This window comes from Grus americana, chromosome 24 (genome assembly GCF_028858705.1).
Source record: "Grus americana isolate bGruAme1 chromosome 24, bGruAme1.mat, whole genome shotgun sequence".
Lineage (NCBI taxonomy): Eukaryota > Metazoa > Chordata > Aves > Gruiformes > Gruidae > Grus > Grus americana.
This window is the reverse complement of record NC_072875.1, coordinates 5,870,099-5,886,979: the sequence shown is the minus strand read 5'-3', so window position 1 is coordinate 5,886,979 and position 16,881 is coordinate 5,870,099. Positions and strand designations below refer to the sequence as shown.

The 16,881-nt window shown below is 56.0% G+C and overlaps 1 protein-coding gene across 8 annotated transcripts in view; it reads right to left on the bottom strand.

Annotated features, from left to right (window-relative positions):
- The window catches only part of NTM (neurotrimin), a 341,369-nt gene that overhangs the window by 5,240 nt on the left and 319,248 nt on the right, over nt 1–16,881 (bottom strand). For 7 of the 8 annotated variants that reach the window (XM_054803289.1, XM_054803293.1, XM_054803294.1 and 4 more), the window contains 4 exons: nt 6,127–6,261; nt 5,297–5,417; nt 3,400–3,551; nt 49–81 (listed from right to left, as the gene is read on the bottom strand). In XM_054803289.1, coding sequence (XP_054659264.1) covers nt 49–81; nt 3,400–3,551; nt 5,297–5,417; nt 6,127–6,261 — 441 coding nt within the window. The remainder of the gene's footprint in view (nt 1–48; nt 82–3,399; nt 3,552–5,296; nt 5,418–6,126; nt 6,262–16,881) is intronic. The other variant, XM_054803295.1, reaches the window with a different exon arrangement.

Genomic DNA, 16,881 nt, shown 5'->3' with positions numbered 1-16,881 from the left:
GGGGCCCAGAGGGAAACGGAGCATTGCGGGGATCCCCGAATTACTGACCTTTCCAGGGTGTCAGAGCGGTAGTTGTCTCTTCTAAAAATTAAAGAACAAGCGAAAGTTAAGGCAAAAAGGGCAGTGGAAAGCGCAGGCTCGAGACGCTTCGCTCAGCCTGCCCTCAACCTGGGGCCAGGGAAAACAGGCAGATGGGGCAGCAAGTGTGATGCTGCTGCCTGAATTGCACCCTGCTGCTCTGGGGCCACGGTCCCCCCCATCCAGACTACAGGAGCTGGGAGGAGCCGTCTGCGGGACCTCAGACCTGGGCCGGGGGGCGGTTCTGCAAAGTCCGCGATAGCACCCCGAGCAAAAAGTAAAGGGATTTTTGGGGTTCAGCTCTCCCCCGTGTTCCTCCTGTTCATCGCCCATCCCTCTTGATAGCCTGCAACATCCTAAATTGTTTGATCGCCCGACACCAGCCTCCGGGAAATGATGCGGACCGCACGATGGGGGAGAAGTGGAGAGCTTTTTTTTTTTTTTTTTTTCCCAACTCCACAAAATGATGTGGTTTCACTGAGCACTCCATCACGTCACAGACAGCACCAAATGAGCCGCTGAATGAGGCGGCAGGCCTATAATAACAAGTGCTACATGTTAAATAAAGCACCAGTTGACCTCCCTGAAAAATCAGATTAAAAAAAAAGGATTAAAAGATGTACGCTACATTAGCCTCTGTCACATGGCCACGGAAAAGCTCACGTCTCAGTACCTGCAGGGATTAAACCTCCCTTTGGTGGGGAAAAAAAAACCCCCAAAACACTCGCTTGGCCTCAGGGTAAAGGGGATACATACAAAATTGCCCCCCCAGAACCACCCAGGTGAGATGTTTCTCGTGCGACAGGTAGCGCAGCCATCGCATGCCACTCCCCTCTCATCTTCCATTACAATAAATAAAGACATATTAATTGCCGGACCAAAGGGTCTGGTTGCTTAGGGACCAGCGAGCTTGTTCCAATGATGCTCGATAGCGACGTGCAGGGCCAACCAAATTGCTGCTAATTACAGGGGGGTTGTTCCCGGTGGTGCTGGGGAGCCCTGTGCCAGGAGACGGGGGACCCCTTGGGTCTGCTGTGGGGTTGGGTGGCCTGGGGAACCGTCCCTTCCCCAAGGGGACTAATAAAGACTGAAAGGATCATTAAATCAGTGTGGTTTGATGGAAATCACAGTCAAAGGAATCCGATTTTGTTCCCTGATGGGAGTCACAGACGGACAAAGCGAAGGGGGAATCACGAAATAGACTTTGGCAGGATGCTTCACCGCGCCCTCCCCGACGCTGCCACGACGGCACGCGCCATACGAAACATCGCTCCTGGGTCAGAAACCAAATACCTGACAGCTCTCAAAGCCGTCAGAAGGGAGAAGATGTCTTTAACCTGGGGGGTTTTTCACCCAGCCTGTATCTGCGGACGCCAGACCGAGGTCTCACGCTAGTTAAGATTTCCACCCCCATAAACCCGTAGGGAGCCTACACCGTCAAGGCTAAGGCCGTACATGTAGCCCAGGCTACGCCGGGTGCTTGGCACAGCCACCCTAAGGATGGAGCCGGAGGTGTCCGTCTCCCTGAAGACCGGGGTTATTTGGGACACCGATTACCAGGAAGCCCAGTGGGGAAGAGAACTGAGATAGTTCCTAGGCAACGCTAATGATGGCTTAACGGGCAGGTAAAGACATTAACGTTCATCAGACCTTTTTGGGGAACAAATGGTTGTTAGGCTCGTTAACACCCAAGGTTAGCTCTACACGGGGGCTGCGGGCACTGAGCTGAGCACGGAGACAGGACGAACTCCTCTGCAGCAGCTCAGGAGAACCCGGCGCGACTGCCGATAGCGACAGCAGGTGAGGACAAGCCCTTCCTGTGATGCTGCCTGCCTGGCATCCCCCGCTCTCCCCAGACAAACCTCTTCCCTGGCTGGGGGCTCCCCTGAACCACCTCCAGCCCCTCCCCGAGGACAGCGAGAAGCGGACCACGGAGATGCCCGGGATGATGGCAGCTGGTCGGCGATACATCGTCCCCCTTCCAGGGAGAACAAAATTATCAGGGAGGAAAAAAGGGCATGCTGCTCTTGGGGGGAGTGACACAACACACTGCACGGCCATTGCAAAAGGGTCACCAACACCACGGAAGCACCTACCGAGCCCCTGCCAAGCTGCTCACCGCACCCTCTCCCACTGAACCAGAAACGCTTCCCACGCCCGTACGCGACGGAAAGGAAACACAAGATAGGCATTGCCTTCTGCAAAGATATGCAGGAGGACAGCGGCAAAGAGACCGGATTTCCAGGAACACCATTCCTCCTACTGCACAGTGCTTTCTTCTTTTTACTGGGTTTTCCTTTCACTTCTTGCAACCACCGCATGCCTACAAGCCGGCCAAGCCCCCACATTTGGACCCACCGGGACCCTGCTGCGCTCCAGCCCTGTCTCTCCTACGGAAGAGGGGTTCTCCTCCATGGTCTCTGTGGGTTTAATTAAATCCTTTGTACACGCTAGGAAAGAGTTTGCAATAGCAGGATGGCTCGAGGCCGTAGGAAACTGGTGCTTTCCATCAAATGCTCTTAGCGCTGATTAATGCCAACCTCCGCGCTGCTCTGCGGTTCGCTTAACACGGGCCACTGTTAATGTCACCCACAGTCAGCACTTGCCACGGGGGGATGGATGGCAAGGAGGAGGACAACGTCAGGAGAGGACAGAGGTCCCCAAGCCTTCACTCCTCTGGTACGGTTCAGCAGTGAGGACTGCCCGCCCCGTATCCCGGGCAGGGAAATATCCCTGCGGCAGCGGCCAGGGATGAGGTCTGCCGGACATCTCCGGTTCTCGGTGGCGGTGAAGGGGATCTGGGGACCGTGGCCCCCTGCTCTGGCTCTGCCACCGCCTGAAGAGGCTTGACAAATGTGTCAAGCCATTACAGCCCATGAGCAGTGTCAGATGGAGGCATTGCTCCCATCCCAGCTCCGGCACACAGAGAAAACATCCCCGGGACGAGAGCTGCTGCCTCTCCCCACCCTCTGCACCTTCCCATCTCCCTCTGGCACCATCAGTAAGAATATATCTGCTTGGCAGGAGCGGAAAACACGACCAGAAGGTGATGTAGCCCGTTATTCTTGGGCAGGCACAGGGCACACCGCGCGGCAGCCCATGACATGGTCTCCAGGTGTGCCGTGACAATGCTGAGCACCACCTCTCCTCCGTTCAGCACAGGAGGATGCCTTCATCACAACCTCCGGCCCACGTGCTGGGGCAGAACGGATGAACAGCAAATGCATGTGTCTCCCAAAAGACAAGAGAGAGACCCTTCCTATGTCTCACACGCCGGCGGTCTCACCGTTAAACCGTGCCCCCTCCCTCGGCACTACTCACCATAGAGGATCATGCTGGCGTTGGTGTTTCCTAGCTGGTTGGAGGCTACGCAGGTGTAGTTGCCGTAGTCCTGCTCGGAGACGTTGAAGAAAGTCAGTCTGGAGAAGAAGGCTTTGTTCTCCACTTTCAGTCCTTTCTGTCCTTCAGCCAGCCTGGGAGAAAAGCAGAAAGGGAGATGGTCATGGGGATGGCGTCGGGAGGAGAAGCGTCCACTGTTTTCCATGGCCTGTTATCCCCTGGTCCTGCCTGAGAGCTTGGGGGAAGATCGGGCATGAACAGGGAGACGGGAAGGTATCGGGAGAGACATGGGAGATGGGCGCTGCTCTGCTGGGCCTCGTCCCTTAGCTGCCAGCCCCCACGGTCCCCGTCCTGTCCAGAGGCATCCTCACAGACGCCGAGTCCCTGCTGAAGGGGACAGCTGTGGGGTTTGCCGAACGCCGTGCAGAGGGAGGGATGCTCACACGCCCAGGGAGGGTACCTGGGAAAGGCGGGGGACCCAGCAGAAGAGCCTGGCTTCCCTCTTGCCTTGGCCTTGCTCTGCAGGATGCTTCCTCGCACCTTCCTCTTCCCTCACCCCTGCCAGCTCCCCGCGTGCCCCTGACAGGGCTGGCAGCATGCACAGGCAACAGCCGCTGCGGCAAACGCCTCTGGGTGGACCCAAATGCCAGCACCGTGTAGCGAGGAGGCACAACCACTGAAGCCTTAACCAAGTTCTTTGACTTCCCCGAACTGGTGTTCCCCTCCCGCTCTGCTCCTGCGGCTCTTTTACTTGCTAATTCCTCCCGGGAGGTGCCAGATCCCCGTTATTGCCCCTGCCAGGCTCCGACTGCCGATCCGGGCGGGCTGAGCCCATTCCTGCTGCCGCTTCTCGGGCCCCCGTGATCTGACCTACTTCTGAGCAAAGCCTTTCATCTGCCACGCAAACATCCGCCGCTTTGTACACCCCACCTGCTCCTTTCCTCCCAAAACAGGCAAGGCAGACGGCCCCAGCCTCCCCTGTAGCTACTGAAGCATCTTTTTCAGCTAAAACCCTCCTTATTAGTGACCTGCATGGCTCATCCTGCGTTCGGATGCGCCACGGCCCCTCTGGGCTTCCCAGGGAGAAGCAATGCAAAAAATGGGTTAAAAACCCTTTGCCTGGGGGTCAGAACGAGACAGTTGCTCCAGAGCGGGACCCTAGCCCCAGCTGCTCCGCTCCCCTCCTCGCTCACCAGCCACCGCCCTGTGCTGCTGCTTTGGTGGGACCTGGGACCTGCTGGTTGACCTAAAAGGGTGATTTTCACCCCAGCGCCAGGCAGGCCGTCTCTGCGGCGTAGCAAACCCTGTCTCCTGACCGACACGGCGTTTCTTCTGCCTTTCCAAGAGCAAAGGGCTGACACTGCCTCCGTGCCAGCATGTTTAAAAAGATGGCAGGGGTTTCATCCGCTCCTATGTGCGTGGATTTGCGCTGCCAATATTGCCCTTGGCCATCATGCTTCCCCCAAGCGGGGATTTACCACGAGGCTGTAGAACAGCAGCAGTCCTGCCCACGCTGCTTACCCTGACGGAGGCTAAAACCCATCTGACAGAGATTCCTGCAAAAATCCCCCCCCTCAAATGCCCCTCATCTATTTTCCACCCCGCAGACGGCTTTGAATAGATCCCGAATGGCGGCAGCTCCTGCCTGCCGAGATGCCTGGATTAGCCCCCAACGAACACAACCTGCTGCTGTCGCAGGGGACTTGCTTCGGCATCCAAACCCAGCTTGCGCCGAGGGTTACCGGGGACTCCACCGGCTACCGCAGCCCCGTTGCCGAGAGGGGCTCGGTTAGCAAACACCAAAGGTGCTGGCACTGGGCACAGCTTGCATGGGGCGGGTGGGTGCTCTCCCGTCTCACCCCCCTGCCCGGGCTCTTACCGCTTGTCGTCCTTGTACCACTGGAAGTCGGCGGAGGGGACGGCGGAGGCTTCGCAGAGCAGGATGCCCTTCTGCCCCACCGGCACCCCGGTGCTCTTCGCGTCTGAGATGTACGGCGGGTCTGCGGGGAAAATGGGAAACCTGGGGTCAACGCCTGGTAGGCTTGGGGCATCCCACCCCCTCCCCTTGCTCCTCAAACTCCCTTTGCTTTCCCCGCACTTAGGAAGGAGCCAGAATCGTCTCCGAGCCCATGCCCAGCTCCTGCTACTCTGATGCTGCTGTCCAGGGGGTGTCGGGCTGATGGGGGACCCCACACCCCAGCCTCCTCCATGGAGCCTCACAACTATCGGGAACCACGTGTGACCCTGTGCCAACCCCACACAGCTGAAGGAGTGGCCAGAGGGGAGTTTGGGGGCATCTTCACCTCTATCTCTGGGCAGGACCGGTGCTGCTTGCTTCCTTGTTCTCTTTCTTTCTCTCTCACATTTTTTTCTAAAGGAAAAAAAATTCCTATTTACTGCTCACTTGTCTCCTCTCCCCGGGGGTTATCAGCACAGCATCTCACCATGGGCGGAAAACCCAGGTTGATGGAGATGGCTGAGGAGGAGGTGGTAGAAAAAAAAAAAATGAAAGAAAAAAAAAAAAAGGTGGTAGAAAAAAAAGAAAGGGGAAAAAAGGGCAAAACACCACCTGCTCAGCAAAGTGCCACCATCTGTCTCAGCTCTGGGCTGTGTTCACCCCAATTCCCCACTGCCAACGTCCCATCCCCTCGTGGGGCAGCACGGTGACCCGCTCCCTCCCCGGTCCCCGACATCCCTCAGGCTACTCACAGTTGACGGTGACTTTGACTCGCTGGACGACGGGCGCTGCCACGTCGTTGGAGGCGCTGCACTCGTACTCGCCCGACTGCTCCCGTGTGATGCCCGTGATCTCCAGGTACTCATCCTCACTGATGAAGCCCACGGCTGCAGGGACAGAGGGAGAGGGTTGTGAGCGAAGGGGAGGAATGGCAAGCCCCTGCCACCATCTGTGACCATGTCACACCGCCATCGGGTCCACCCCGCAAGTGCCAGCATCCCCACGCGCCTGTGCCCAAGAAAAACCTTGCCGGAAAGGTGTCTGCAAGTACCGGACCTCCGCGGTGGCCCCAGCCCTGCCAAGAGCATCACTGGCTGGAGGTAACGTCCCCAGCATGCGCAGGATGGGCGGGGGGGTCCTCACCAAACCTGCACCCTGCTAGGATAACCTGAAATCACCTCTCCCTGGCCTCTCCGCATCCCTGGGAGGCACCGCCGGGCTCGCCCGTCTCTACGCAGACACCCCGCGCTAATTCTTCAGCTTCAGTTAACTCACGGCCCCACAACTTTTGCTGCCATCTCCCTTCGGCTGAATCGCTTTGCCCCTGTGCCGCTCCAGGCTCATTTCTGCGGTCCCCGTGGCGGGGGTCTCCCCTGCCTGGGCTCCTGCTTTAGCTCCAAGCCTGGCAGATGCGCTCAGCAGCCTTTCCTTTCGTCTGGCATCTCACGGCTCCCCCCCTCCCCATTCCTTGCAAGAGCCCGCTTTCCTTTGAAGCGCTCCTGGAAACCCACGGCGCTCGGCTGGCGAGGCGCAGGTGTTGGGCCGCGATAGTCTCCAGGTTGACGGAGATCGCGGCGTTACAACAAATGCAGAGTTAAGTAAAGAAACCCGGCAATCAGGACACGTCTGCCAAACTTCCCGGAGAAACGCCGCTCGCCCCTGAACTAACGGCACGAGCGAGTTTTCGACGGCCCACCGAACGGGGACAACTTCTCCCTTCCTTTCGTTTACATCTCCCCATCGCTTCCGTCAGATCTCCCGCAGCCGAGACGCTGTAATTACTGTGCGAGGCATCTCCGAGACCAGTGTCACACTTAATATTCCTATAAATTTTAAACGGTAGTCCTTGGTACATATGTGTGGCAATTGGTGTCATATTTTAATTAGGCTTGCCCTACACCATCTGAAATTAATAATAGCTCGAATTACCAGTGTAATTTATAAATTAACATTGCTGCAGCATTAGGAAATAAATTAGCTCTGGACAGCTGTTTCTGGGAGTGAGTGCCAATGGCACAGAGACCGAGCACAGGTCCCCGGTCCCCAGGGGACGCGGTGAGCTCGGCCAGCAGAACCGGGCGATCCTGCTACTGCCGTCTCCGCACCGGCGTGACCTGATGGGCTGCCGCTTGCCACGCTCGACCGGTCAACCGTATGCGTCTTGCTCCTAACAAATGCATGCAAACTATACATGTGGGAGACTCCTGTCAGGGCATGCACCGTCTGCATCCCACCAGCTGATCCTTTTATAGCATCTCTTCCCGCGGTACACAAATAGCAAGCGTGGTCACACGCCAAGGCGTCCGTCTTGAAAGCACGTGTACGTGGAGGCTTGGACGCGAGGCCCTGAGCCAGTCCCGATGCGATTTCTGTAACGCCCCCGCGCACGTCAACACGGCGAGCTCCTGCGGCGAGCACCCCGGGCGCCCGCTGGGATCCTGCTGCTGCAATCCCAGGTGCCGCTACTGTCAGCTCAGCCTAGTGCAAATATGCTCAGCTGTAATGAAATCACACCTTGGCTCCCCCCTGCACCAGACCTCGCACAGCCGCCTACGCACGGCCACCCCGCAACTTTGCACGTGCGCTGTTCCCTCGCGCATTCGGCAGCCGAACCGAGCACCCTGTGTGCACGCACGCGTGCATCCCACCGTCCCAGGCTGACCCAACTGCCCCGTGCCGCCCCGTGAGCTTCGGAAAGCGTTGAAGCGAGTTTTCACGTGCGACCTGCCGTGACGAATTGCGACGTCGCCCCGCGCCCTCAGCCCCACGCTGAAATTCCCACCCGGGAACTTCACTGTCAAAACCGCTGAGCTCATCACTACTCAACGCAACTGAAAGGCAAGGTATGAAGGCGTTACCCCAAAATCAATATCCTTTGGAGACACACAAATTGCAGCCTTACATCCAGCAGGCCTGCAGCAGCGTGCGCTGCAAAAAAGGAGAGGGGGGGAGAAAAAAAAAAAAAAAATCCCTTTTATGCCTGACCTAGAATCTGCTTCTCTGTAGCACAGCGCTGCCTGCTGATAAAATAACGACACAGCCGGTGGCCTTCAGATGCTCCGCGTGCAAATCTGACTCTAGTTTGTGCAAAGGCTCAGATAACACTCCGCTTCCTAACTAACCAAAGGCCCTTCCCTGAGCGGGCCGGAGCCGGCTCGCACGCGGCAAGAATTAGCTCTCGCCGTGGCTGAGCCGTAGTGCGCGTTCCCGGTTTGATCTGGGAGCAAAGCAGCTCGAGTGCATTTCATTACCCAGCAAAAGGCTTCATTAAAGTAACTGCGAGGGTCAGCTTTCCACCTGCAAAAGCTCAGGAAATTGAGAGATGAAGGCTTCCTCTGTGCCGGCGTAGCACTGAAGTCTGAGTTACGTGCGTGGTAATCGGCTGATGGAGAGGCAGAGTGCAGGGTCTGGCATGCTTCACAGTGGTACCCGCGGCATTTTGGCTACAGCCCATCGACCCGGACATGCAGAGCCCACCCTGGACTGAAACAGGATGCTTTGCACCGGAGCTGATGCTGGCTTTTGCCTTGAGCACGATCTGGTATTGCCCATGCTCAGATAACGATGATCGGGAAGCCTGTCCCAGCTAGAGGTCCTGGCCAGATCCTGCCTCGTTAGCACCAGCTACTGCACCTTGAGGAATAAGGTGATGCGAGGGAGCGGGGCTGGGGTTAAGCAAACAGTCTGTAAGTGCAGACCTTGCCTTACAGAAAGCAACAGGGTGCCCGTGTCACCGTGGCTGCTGGGGTCCCTCGGGGCTGGCGGGGCACGGGAGGGACATTTATCTGCTCGCCGGGATGCATGGGGACACAGATGCTGCTTTGGGTGAAGCTCAGCTCCCTGGGTTTAGGAGCGAGGCAAGCCCCAGCCCAGATTTTGGATGAGGATTATTTTTCCAACCAGTCTCACATATATCAGGCCCTTTGGGACCGTGCTGCGGTCCTCCCACCGCTTGCTGGAGCTAGAGCGATGCAGTGGGCACCCAACTCCGAAAGCACCCCGGGGCTCAGGGATGCTGGGGACAGGGCTGGCCCAGGGCCCCGCGGCTCCAGGAGCTCCCCCCCGGCCGGTACCAGCCCTGCCCTGCCTGAATTGATGTTGGGAACTTTACAAGGCTGGCTCTGCTTGAGCACAATTAGGAGCTGAAATATTGCAGGAATTAATGGGAGAGCTCTCTCACGTCCTCAGGAGCTAGAAAACCAGCACAGCCAGCACCCATCATTATTATTATTAATACTAATAATATAACACAGGCCAGAAATGGAACAGCCCTGGACTAGGCAAAAGCGTCATCCTTGCTCATCAGCCGAGGATGATGAACTAACCCAGTGCGAGCCAGGGAGATGGAAAGCCAGAGCTTGAATCCACCTGCTCGGCGAGCACACTCTATTTAGAACTTGCTTTGCCAGACCTGCAACTCTGCAGTTCTCCGTAAAAACCTGAGGGAAGGGGAAGAACAAGCACAAAGGAGCAGGGGGGGGAAAACAGCCCGGAGCTGCAAAATAGCCAAGACAGACGGGATGCATAATGAATAGCCCACATCATGGGCAGAGCCGGGGAGCTCGGCAGCGTTCGGCACAGCATTCAGGAGCCTCCAGCCAGAGACGTCTGAGGGCCACGGCAGCGAGCAGCCCGAAACACCGAGTTATAAATAACCGAGCGATGTCTCTCGCGTGGCGTGGCGCGGATAAGCCACTGCGGGTACATTAGAGACGTTGCCGTCGACAAGGCTGCAGCGGGCGCCAGGCGGTGCAAGGCCCCCGGCGCAGGGGAGGTGTGATCCTGGTCCGGCACGGAGCACTGAGGCAGACCCAAGAGATGGCAAAGCTGTGCTTGGGGTCCCGCACAGTGCGGACGCGATGAAGTGCAGGCAGATGCCTCCTGCACCCGTGTTCCTCCCTCCTTGCCTTACTCCTTCCCTTGCTTCTTGTTTTCCCAGCCCAACTCGTCTCCCTTCTGCCTCCTCCTACCCATTTGCTTCCATTGAGCCTCTGACAAGACAATAACTCACCGGAAAGCGAACACATGTTCCCAAATTAATTACGTGCCGCTATCCCCCGGCTCGCCGTTGCAGCCATGTTCAGGTCTCTAGGACACATGGCTTATGGCTTTCCCTGGCCGAACGCTGCCCGCAGCGCCGTTAAAAAAGCTCTGCTGAACCGGGAGCAAGGCGCTCAGCAATCGTCCCGCAATGGGTTTGATGTCTGGATGCCCGAAATCCCCGGGGCTGGTCCTAAGGCGTGACCCTACCCGCGACACCGTGCCGTTGCGTTTGCCGGGTACCGATCCTACTAGCCAGGATCGGCCGGAGAAGGAGAATATTTTATGGAGATAATTTTATTAAAATGTTTACAACAATGCAGATATTGACATCTCGCTTCAATCAATAGCACAATTTATTGTCCTTCAAGGTGAACATTAAGCCAAGCTGCCCATTAGTCAATATTTACCTCCAAGGTCTATAAATCTTTATACGGGCTTCAGCGGATGTTGACAGCGGCTGATTTCAGATAAGTAAAAGTAAGAGCGTGAAACATTGCTCCTTTTGGAGGTGAAATAGTAACTAGTTAATTACAGTCCCTACAGCGATTCTGAACTATCAATTTATGGCTACTTCTGGCAATAAAAATTAACATCGCGCAGACTCCCGGCTCCAAGTCACGCGTTAAAACCGAGCGCCATATATTTCAAACGTCACTCTGATGCAGTAGTGATGGCTGTCCTATAACAGTTTATAGTAAATAAATAAAACACACAAAGGTAATAAGAGCAAATTGTCGGCGCCCGAAACCCGCTTCACCTCTCCTCCGCTGTGGCGGCCAGGCGGGTGATTTAGTACCATTGCACGGGCAGGTCGGCTCCCGGTGCGCGGGGAAGGAGGCGGGGGAAGGAATCACCCCAAATCCCAGCTCCCAAAGCAGGCAGGACAGCCCTGGTGATCCGCGTAAAGAAGAGCTAAAGCTGCGTCTAGCACACGCCCTGGCCGAAGATGGGGGAAGTATCTGCTTCACCTCTTATTAATCAGTATTAACCGCTCCTGACTGTTCAATTAACACATACAGAATGAAGTTCAGGCAGTTCAAAAATTCCCTTTCCCTTTTTCTTTTCATCAGGCGAATGACACCGGTTAGGGCAGCTTGCCCTCGGCGCACCCCCTCTTTCTGACTCCCCGGTGCTGGCTTAATGCTGCCACGCTCCGGTAGAGAAAGATTGGGGGTAATTAACCTGCTAGAAATCATCCAGAGCAATCATTAAAAAAATGATTTTTTTAAGATTACCCTATCGACCTGAGCGCGGCACGTTCCTCTCCTCCTCTCGTGAATATTACATCCCCGTACCACATGCTCCAGCCCGTTTCCCTCTGTGACCCCCCCTTAAAGGAGTGATGCCTTTAGAAAGCACACCTACACGGCCGGCGGCCGACAGATACGGGGTACGAACCTCCTCCTCTTCAGTTTTCACAAGCCTTCAGAAGGACTGTAACCCCAGAAACAGGCACGCAGCTTATCAAAGACTGCGTCGTACTTACACGGGGCCAAGTCTCTCTCTTTTTGAAGTTTCCCGATGACGAGGAATGAAATCTCTCCTCTTACATGTTTTTCCATGTTAATTAGCGTGTTTCCGTGGCCTGATGTTGTGCGAAGCCCCAGGGGATGATGTTCTCACTGCCTGGCTTTTGCACGGCGCTTGGGGCTGCGGGAGCTTTGCAGTAGCTACCTCCGCTGCTGCAGCCTGCGGTCCCTCCTCATCCTCACGCCCCAGGGGTGCTGACCGTCACCAGTCGTGCCCGGTGTCACCAAGGAGAGGGGAAATACCGTTTTCCTTGCTCATACGCTTCATTTAATTGCATTTGACAGGCGCCCTCCGAACACAGCTCCCAACTGGGAGCGATCACGAAGGCTGTGGCTCTGCAGCCCACCGCCAGACCTCTGCTCTTTGCTACCAGGGACGACATTTCCCTCAACTTCTAGTGCTATTCGGAGCTAGATCTGAGACAGGACCCACTTTTGTGGCTGTATTTGCTCAGTGCATCTACAGTCAGCCCCAAGACCATGCGTTGGAGTCCCAAGACTCCCCCCGGCACGGCCACCTCGCCGTCGTGCCCTGCATCCAGGGCCGGACCTCCCGTGCAAAGGCATGCCGGAGCCCCCTGCCCGGTCTGCTTGCCTCTGCGTAACGCTGCTGAGTCGATCTAGCCGCCCATTATAGGACCATTGTGAGGAGTTTTTAGCTTAAAAGTCCTTGAAAGTTTCCCACTGTGACTCGTCAAACAAGATCTTTTTCACTTTTCCTCTCTTCTCCGCTAACAATATTTATACTCATTTCTTTTATTGAAATCTATCTGCCGCCTGTTCTATTAAAGCCGCCTGAGTGGCAGCTCCTATTCTCCGGGAGCCCGCAGCCCATCTATTCTCCAGACAATGAGGTACAAACAGTCTATCTTCTATTGTGCTTCCCGGCCTTCGGCTCTCAAATCTTCCATCTCAAAAAGGCATGTCAGAGATGCCTCCACGCAAAAGATCGGGATCCCAGGCTGCACGGGGGCTTCCCGACGCCGGCCGGGCTTGCTGCCCTCCCTCTCTGGGTGAGCATCTCTGGGGAGATGCTGCTGTGGTACCTGCGATCCCTCGGGGATGCTTCTCCCCCATCCCCTGCGCACCGCGAGTCGTCCTTAAACGCGGTTCAGTCGCCATCGGGCTCGCTGCTGCTGGGATGTTTGCATGCCTCAGACAACTTATTTGTTACCGGGAATAAAACAAAAAGCATTAAACCTGTTGTTTGCAAGAAGTAGTTCCTTGGGAAATAAAAGGATTATGGAAATTAATATTTAAAGAAAGAAAACAAAACAACTCGGAGACCAACCACCCTTGAACGAGGCTCTAACTCAGGAGCAAATGAGTCGAATAAAGAATGAGCCCTTTTAGTTCAGCGCGCGGGAGGGACAGGCTAGTTCGGAGGCAGCTCAGGGCTCGGCAAACCGGCAGCGACCATCCTCGGCCTCTCCCAGCCCCTGCCTCCTCCCAGGGTGCTGGTAAAGGACACCGAGCCCCAGGAAAAGGTCCAGATGGCATGTGCCACCCTGTTAGAGCAAATGAGCAACGGTTGCAGTTCACAAAGCCCCTAAGTGGTGTCAGATCTGTAGCAAAGATGGGCGTAGGGCTCATCAGAGGGCTGCTTTTCTTAATGATACCCACGCATTATTGCAAGCGTGGAGCTGGACAGCCTCCTCCTCTGCTCGGAGGGCAAGGTGCTGCCCTCGTGGTGGCACCGGGAGGGACGGATGCTCCTAGAGAAAAGGTTCGGCAGAGGCAGCAACCGGCATCGAGCTGCTTCCCACGCAGCTTTTCTGCCTCCTTGCAGGAACGCATGCAAAAAGCACGTGAAAACCAAATATCGAGGCTCCCGCGGAGCCAAGCCCTCTCCAGAGAGTCACCAATGAGGCAGCATCTCCTGGCAGCTCCGCGCTCCCGCTCGAGCACCAACACTGGTCTCAGAGCACCCGAGCCACTCCTCCTCCCATGCTCTCTCCCGCAGCCTAGAGCCACCCAACACGAAGTCCTCTCTCCTTTCTTTCCTTACTCTTTCTTCCTCCCCGCGATTTTTTTTCCCCGTTGCCACTTGCAAGGTGAGAGAGGACAGCGTCGCCAGAATGAAAGATTCTCCTGCGTGCCCTCTCCCAGCAGCGGCCCTAATTCATTTTTCATGGCCCCTTGCAGTGACAAAAGCCGCTGCTTCTCTCTTGTAAGCGTGCGCCATGCAATAAGTCAAAGCTGATGTGCATTTTCCCCCTGGGTGCCGAAGCTGTGCTTTTGATTTAATTTGTCCTGTTGTTTGGCGCTCAGCCTTTGCCGGTGAGCTCCTTTGGAGATAGCGGCAAGGTAGGGTCCCATACCTGCGGAGGGGCTGCCTGACAGATGGGGTACGGTGGGTAGTGTTTAAATAATTTGCTGCGATGATACCAAGATGTTGGAGAGTGACAGACGCTGCCAGAGAAAATCGCTCAAACACATGCATCCTGTTTGCGGGAGCGCTGCTCCTCGATGAAATCCTGTTGCAACTTGGCTTTCCTGGAGCACATCCCATTTCTGGCAGCTTTTTCGCTGTCTCTAGGAGAAGCTGTGGTGCACAAGGCTTGGCGAGGAGAGATAATGCCAAGAAATCAGGTGCTCCTGCCTGGTATTTGCAGAACTTGCGCAAAGCACCCCCAAAAAAATACCCAGCTGGGATACTGGCGGCGAGATCCGCCGCATCTCCTTCCCAACCACACGCCCCTGCACGCAAGCGGCATTGCTCTGGAGGCGAAAGCATCCCTGTCCCCTGCCAAACTCGAGGCACCCCACTTTCCCCCAGATTTGTCTGAAAAACAGCTGCTGGCGGCCAGGACCGTAGAGTCCCTCTGGCTGCAAATTTAAACCCAAAGGGTTTCTCCGTAGGACAAGCTCTTAAGAAGCAATTGCAATCCAAAGCGTTAAATGGCTGTAACCTCAGTTAAGCTGTATTTCAGCCGCATTAAGAAAATATCCCTAGGATGGGAAGCAAGTGGCATAATGGCATTAGAGTGAAAAAATAAGCATGAGTGCCGGCTAAATCCATTCCCAGCGCTGGCAAGAAGTCATGGCCATCCGGGAAAGTTTCCCTTCTCCCTGCGTATCCCTGCGAGCCTGGAGATCGTTGCTGCCACGGTTTTCTGTAGATGGGGGCTATTTTCCTTCCCTCCTCTTCCCCTGGGACTCCCTGACCCCTCTTCACCCCCCGGAGCCATCCGAATGGCAGCAGGGTGAAGCTCGCTGTCGCCTCTCCATCATCTTTAGCCCATCTTTATTTTTTCAGACACGCTATTTTCCAGCCCAGTGGCCTTGCTCTGTCCCTCGTGTTTTATGGCACTGATGTCTCCATTTCTGGAGGATCATTCGCAATATTGTGGCTTTATTGAGAGAAGCCGGGGAAATGCACGGGCGATGAGACGGATGGGTTCGGCCAGGCCCGGGGGGCATGGGGGACTGGCGAGGATTTCCAGGGCACTGGGAGGGACTGGGAACAAGGAGACCGGAGACTGGGCTGAGCCCCATCGCTTGAGCCCATCATCCCCTCTCCAGGCATCCTGTGAAGGTATCGGCCCCACCACAGGTGCTGGGAGGGCAGCGAGAGGCATCGCTCTGCAAGGGAAAAGCCATTTTAAATAACAGCAGTGTATCACAGGAAGGGGAAAAACCCAGGGCTACGGCATTGCTCTGGCTTTAAATTATACTGTAGAGGGATAAAAATAAAAGAGGGGAAGACAGAGAGAGAGACCAGGAGGAAGAAGAATTGCCATTGTTTTACCAAGCAGATGGGAAAGTTCAGGGGATCAGAAAAAGACTATTATTATCTTGACTCGACCGAGAGAAGACGGGAAAGGAAGAGGCATTTTTTTCCCCTGCAGTAAGGAATGCTGTGGCAGAAGTCATTTCAGCAAAGAGTCGGAAGGAAATGGTGCCATCGGCTCTGGGCACATCACCGGGATTTGCCTTTATGTCCCCTCCTCCCTGGCAGTGACACCGCATCGCACATGCTATTGCAAGGAGGGGGCGGCGGGCAGGGGAGGGGTGACCAGGGCGCACATCTCACCACCTCCAGCTGAGGCAACGTGCCAGCTGTGCCGCCAGATGTGCCCGCTGTCGGTGGCGCTGCAGATGTGGGCAGCCCTTCACGGGTCCGGGTCCCCCGTGCCGTCGCAGGCTGCCTGGTCTGGTGGCAGGACCACCCGCCCCAACTACCCAAACTCCTGCTGCCCTGCCCCAGCGCGACCGTTCAGTTTCCTACAAACCATTAAAGAATACACTCAATACACAACACATCTCCCGCTTTTCCTGCTGGCCACATAACCAGGAGCAGAACACAAATTTTGCCCCCCGATTCATGCGATGAGCCCCTTTTTTCTGCGTTTGCAACGGCACTTACAACTCCGGGGGGACTCGCTGCTGCTCTTCAGCTCAGTACAGGGCAGCCGAGCAGCTCCGGCTCATGAACACGTTTCGCAGTGGTGTTTCTCACCCTCGCCACAGACAAGCAAACTCTCTTTCTACCTGTGTTCAGGCCAGGGGAAGCGCACAGCCCCAAAGCCCACGGCGCTGGCCAAGCACAGACACCAACAACTGATTTACAAAGCGGAGCAGACACTGGTGCAACATCTTCCCTGCCAAGTGTCAAGGTCATGGGCCAGGGAAATGAGGAGGGGGAGCGCAGGTCTGCTCCGTCGGAGCATCCTTTACCGGCCACATCCCTCCTTGCAGTCAGTCTCCAACTTTTCTCCCTTTCCCTCCAGCAAATTTTGCACGGTTTCTTTCTCTCCTCCCCCGTTCCCTCTTCTTCTCTCCGCCACGTGGTCCTTCCCTCGATCCCTAGGCCTCGCCTTGTCACCTTTCCTCCTCTGCACCCCCGGGACGCGGAGAGGGGTTGGCAACCTGCCCTGCCTAATCCTGAGGCTACTGACTCCTCGGGCACTTAATATTCACGACAGAGAGAAA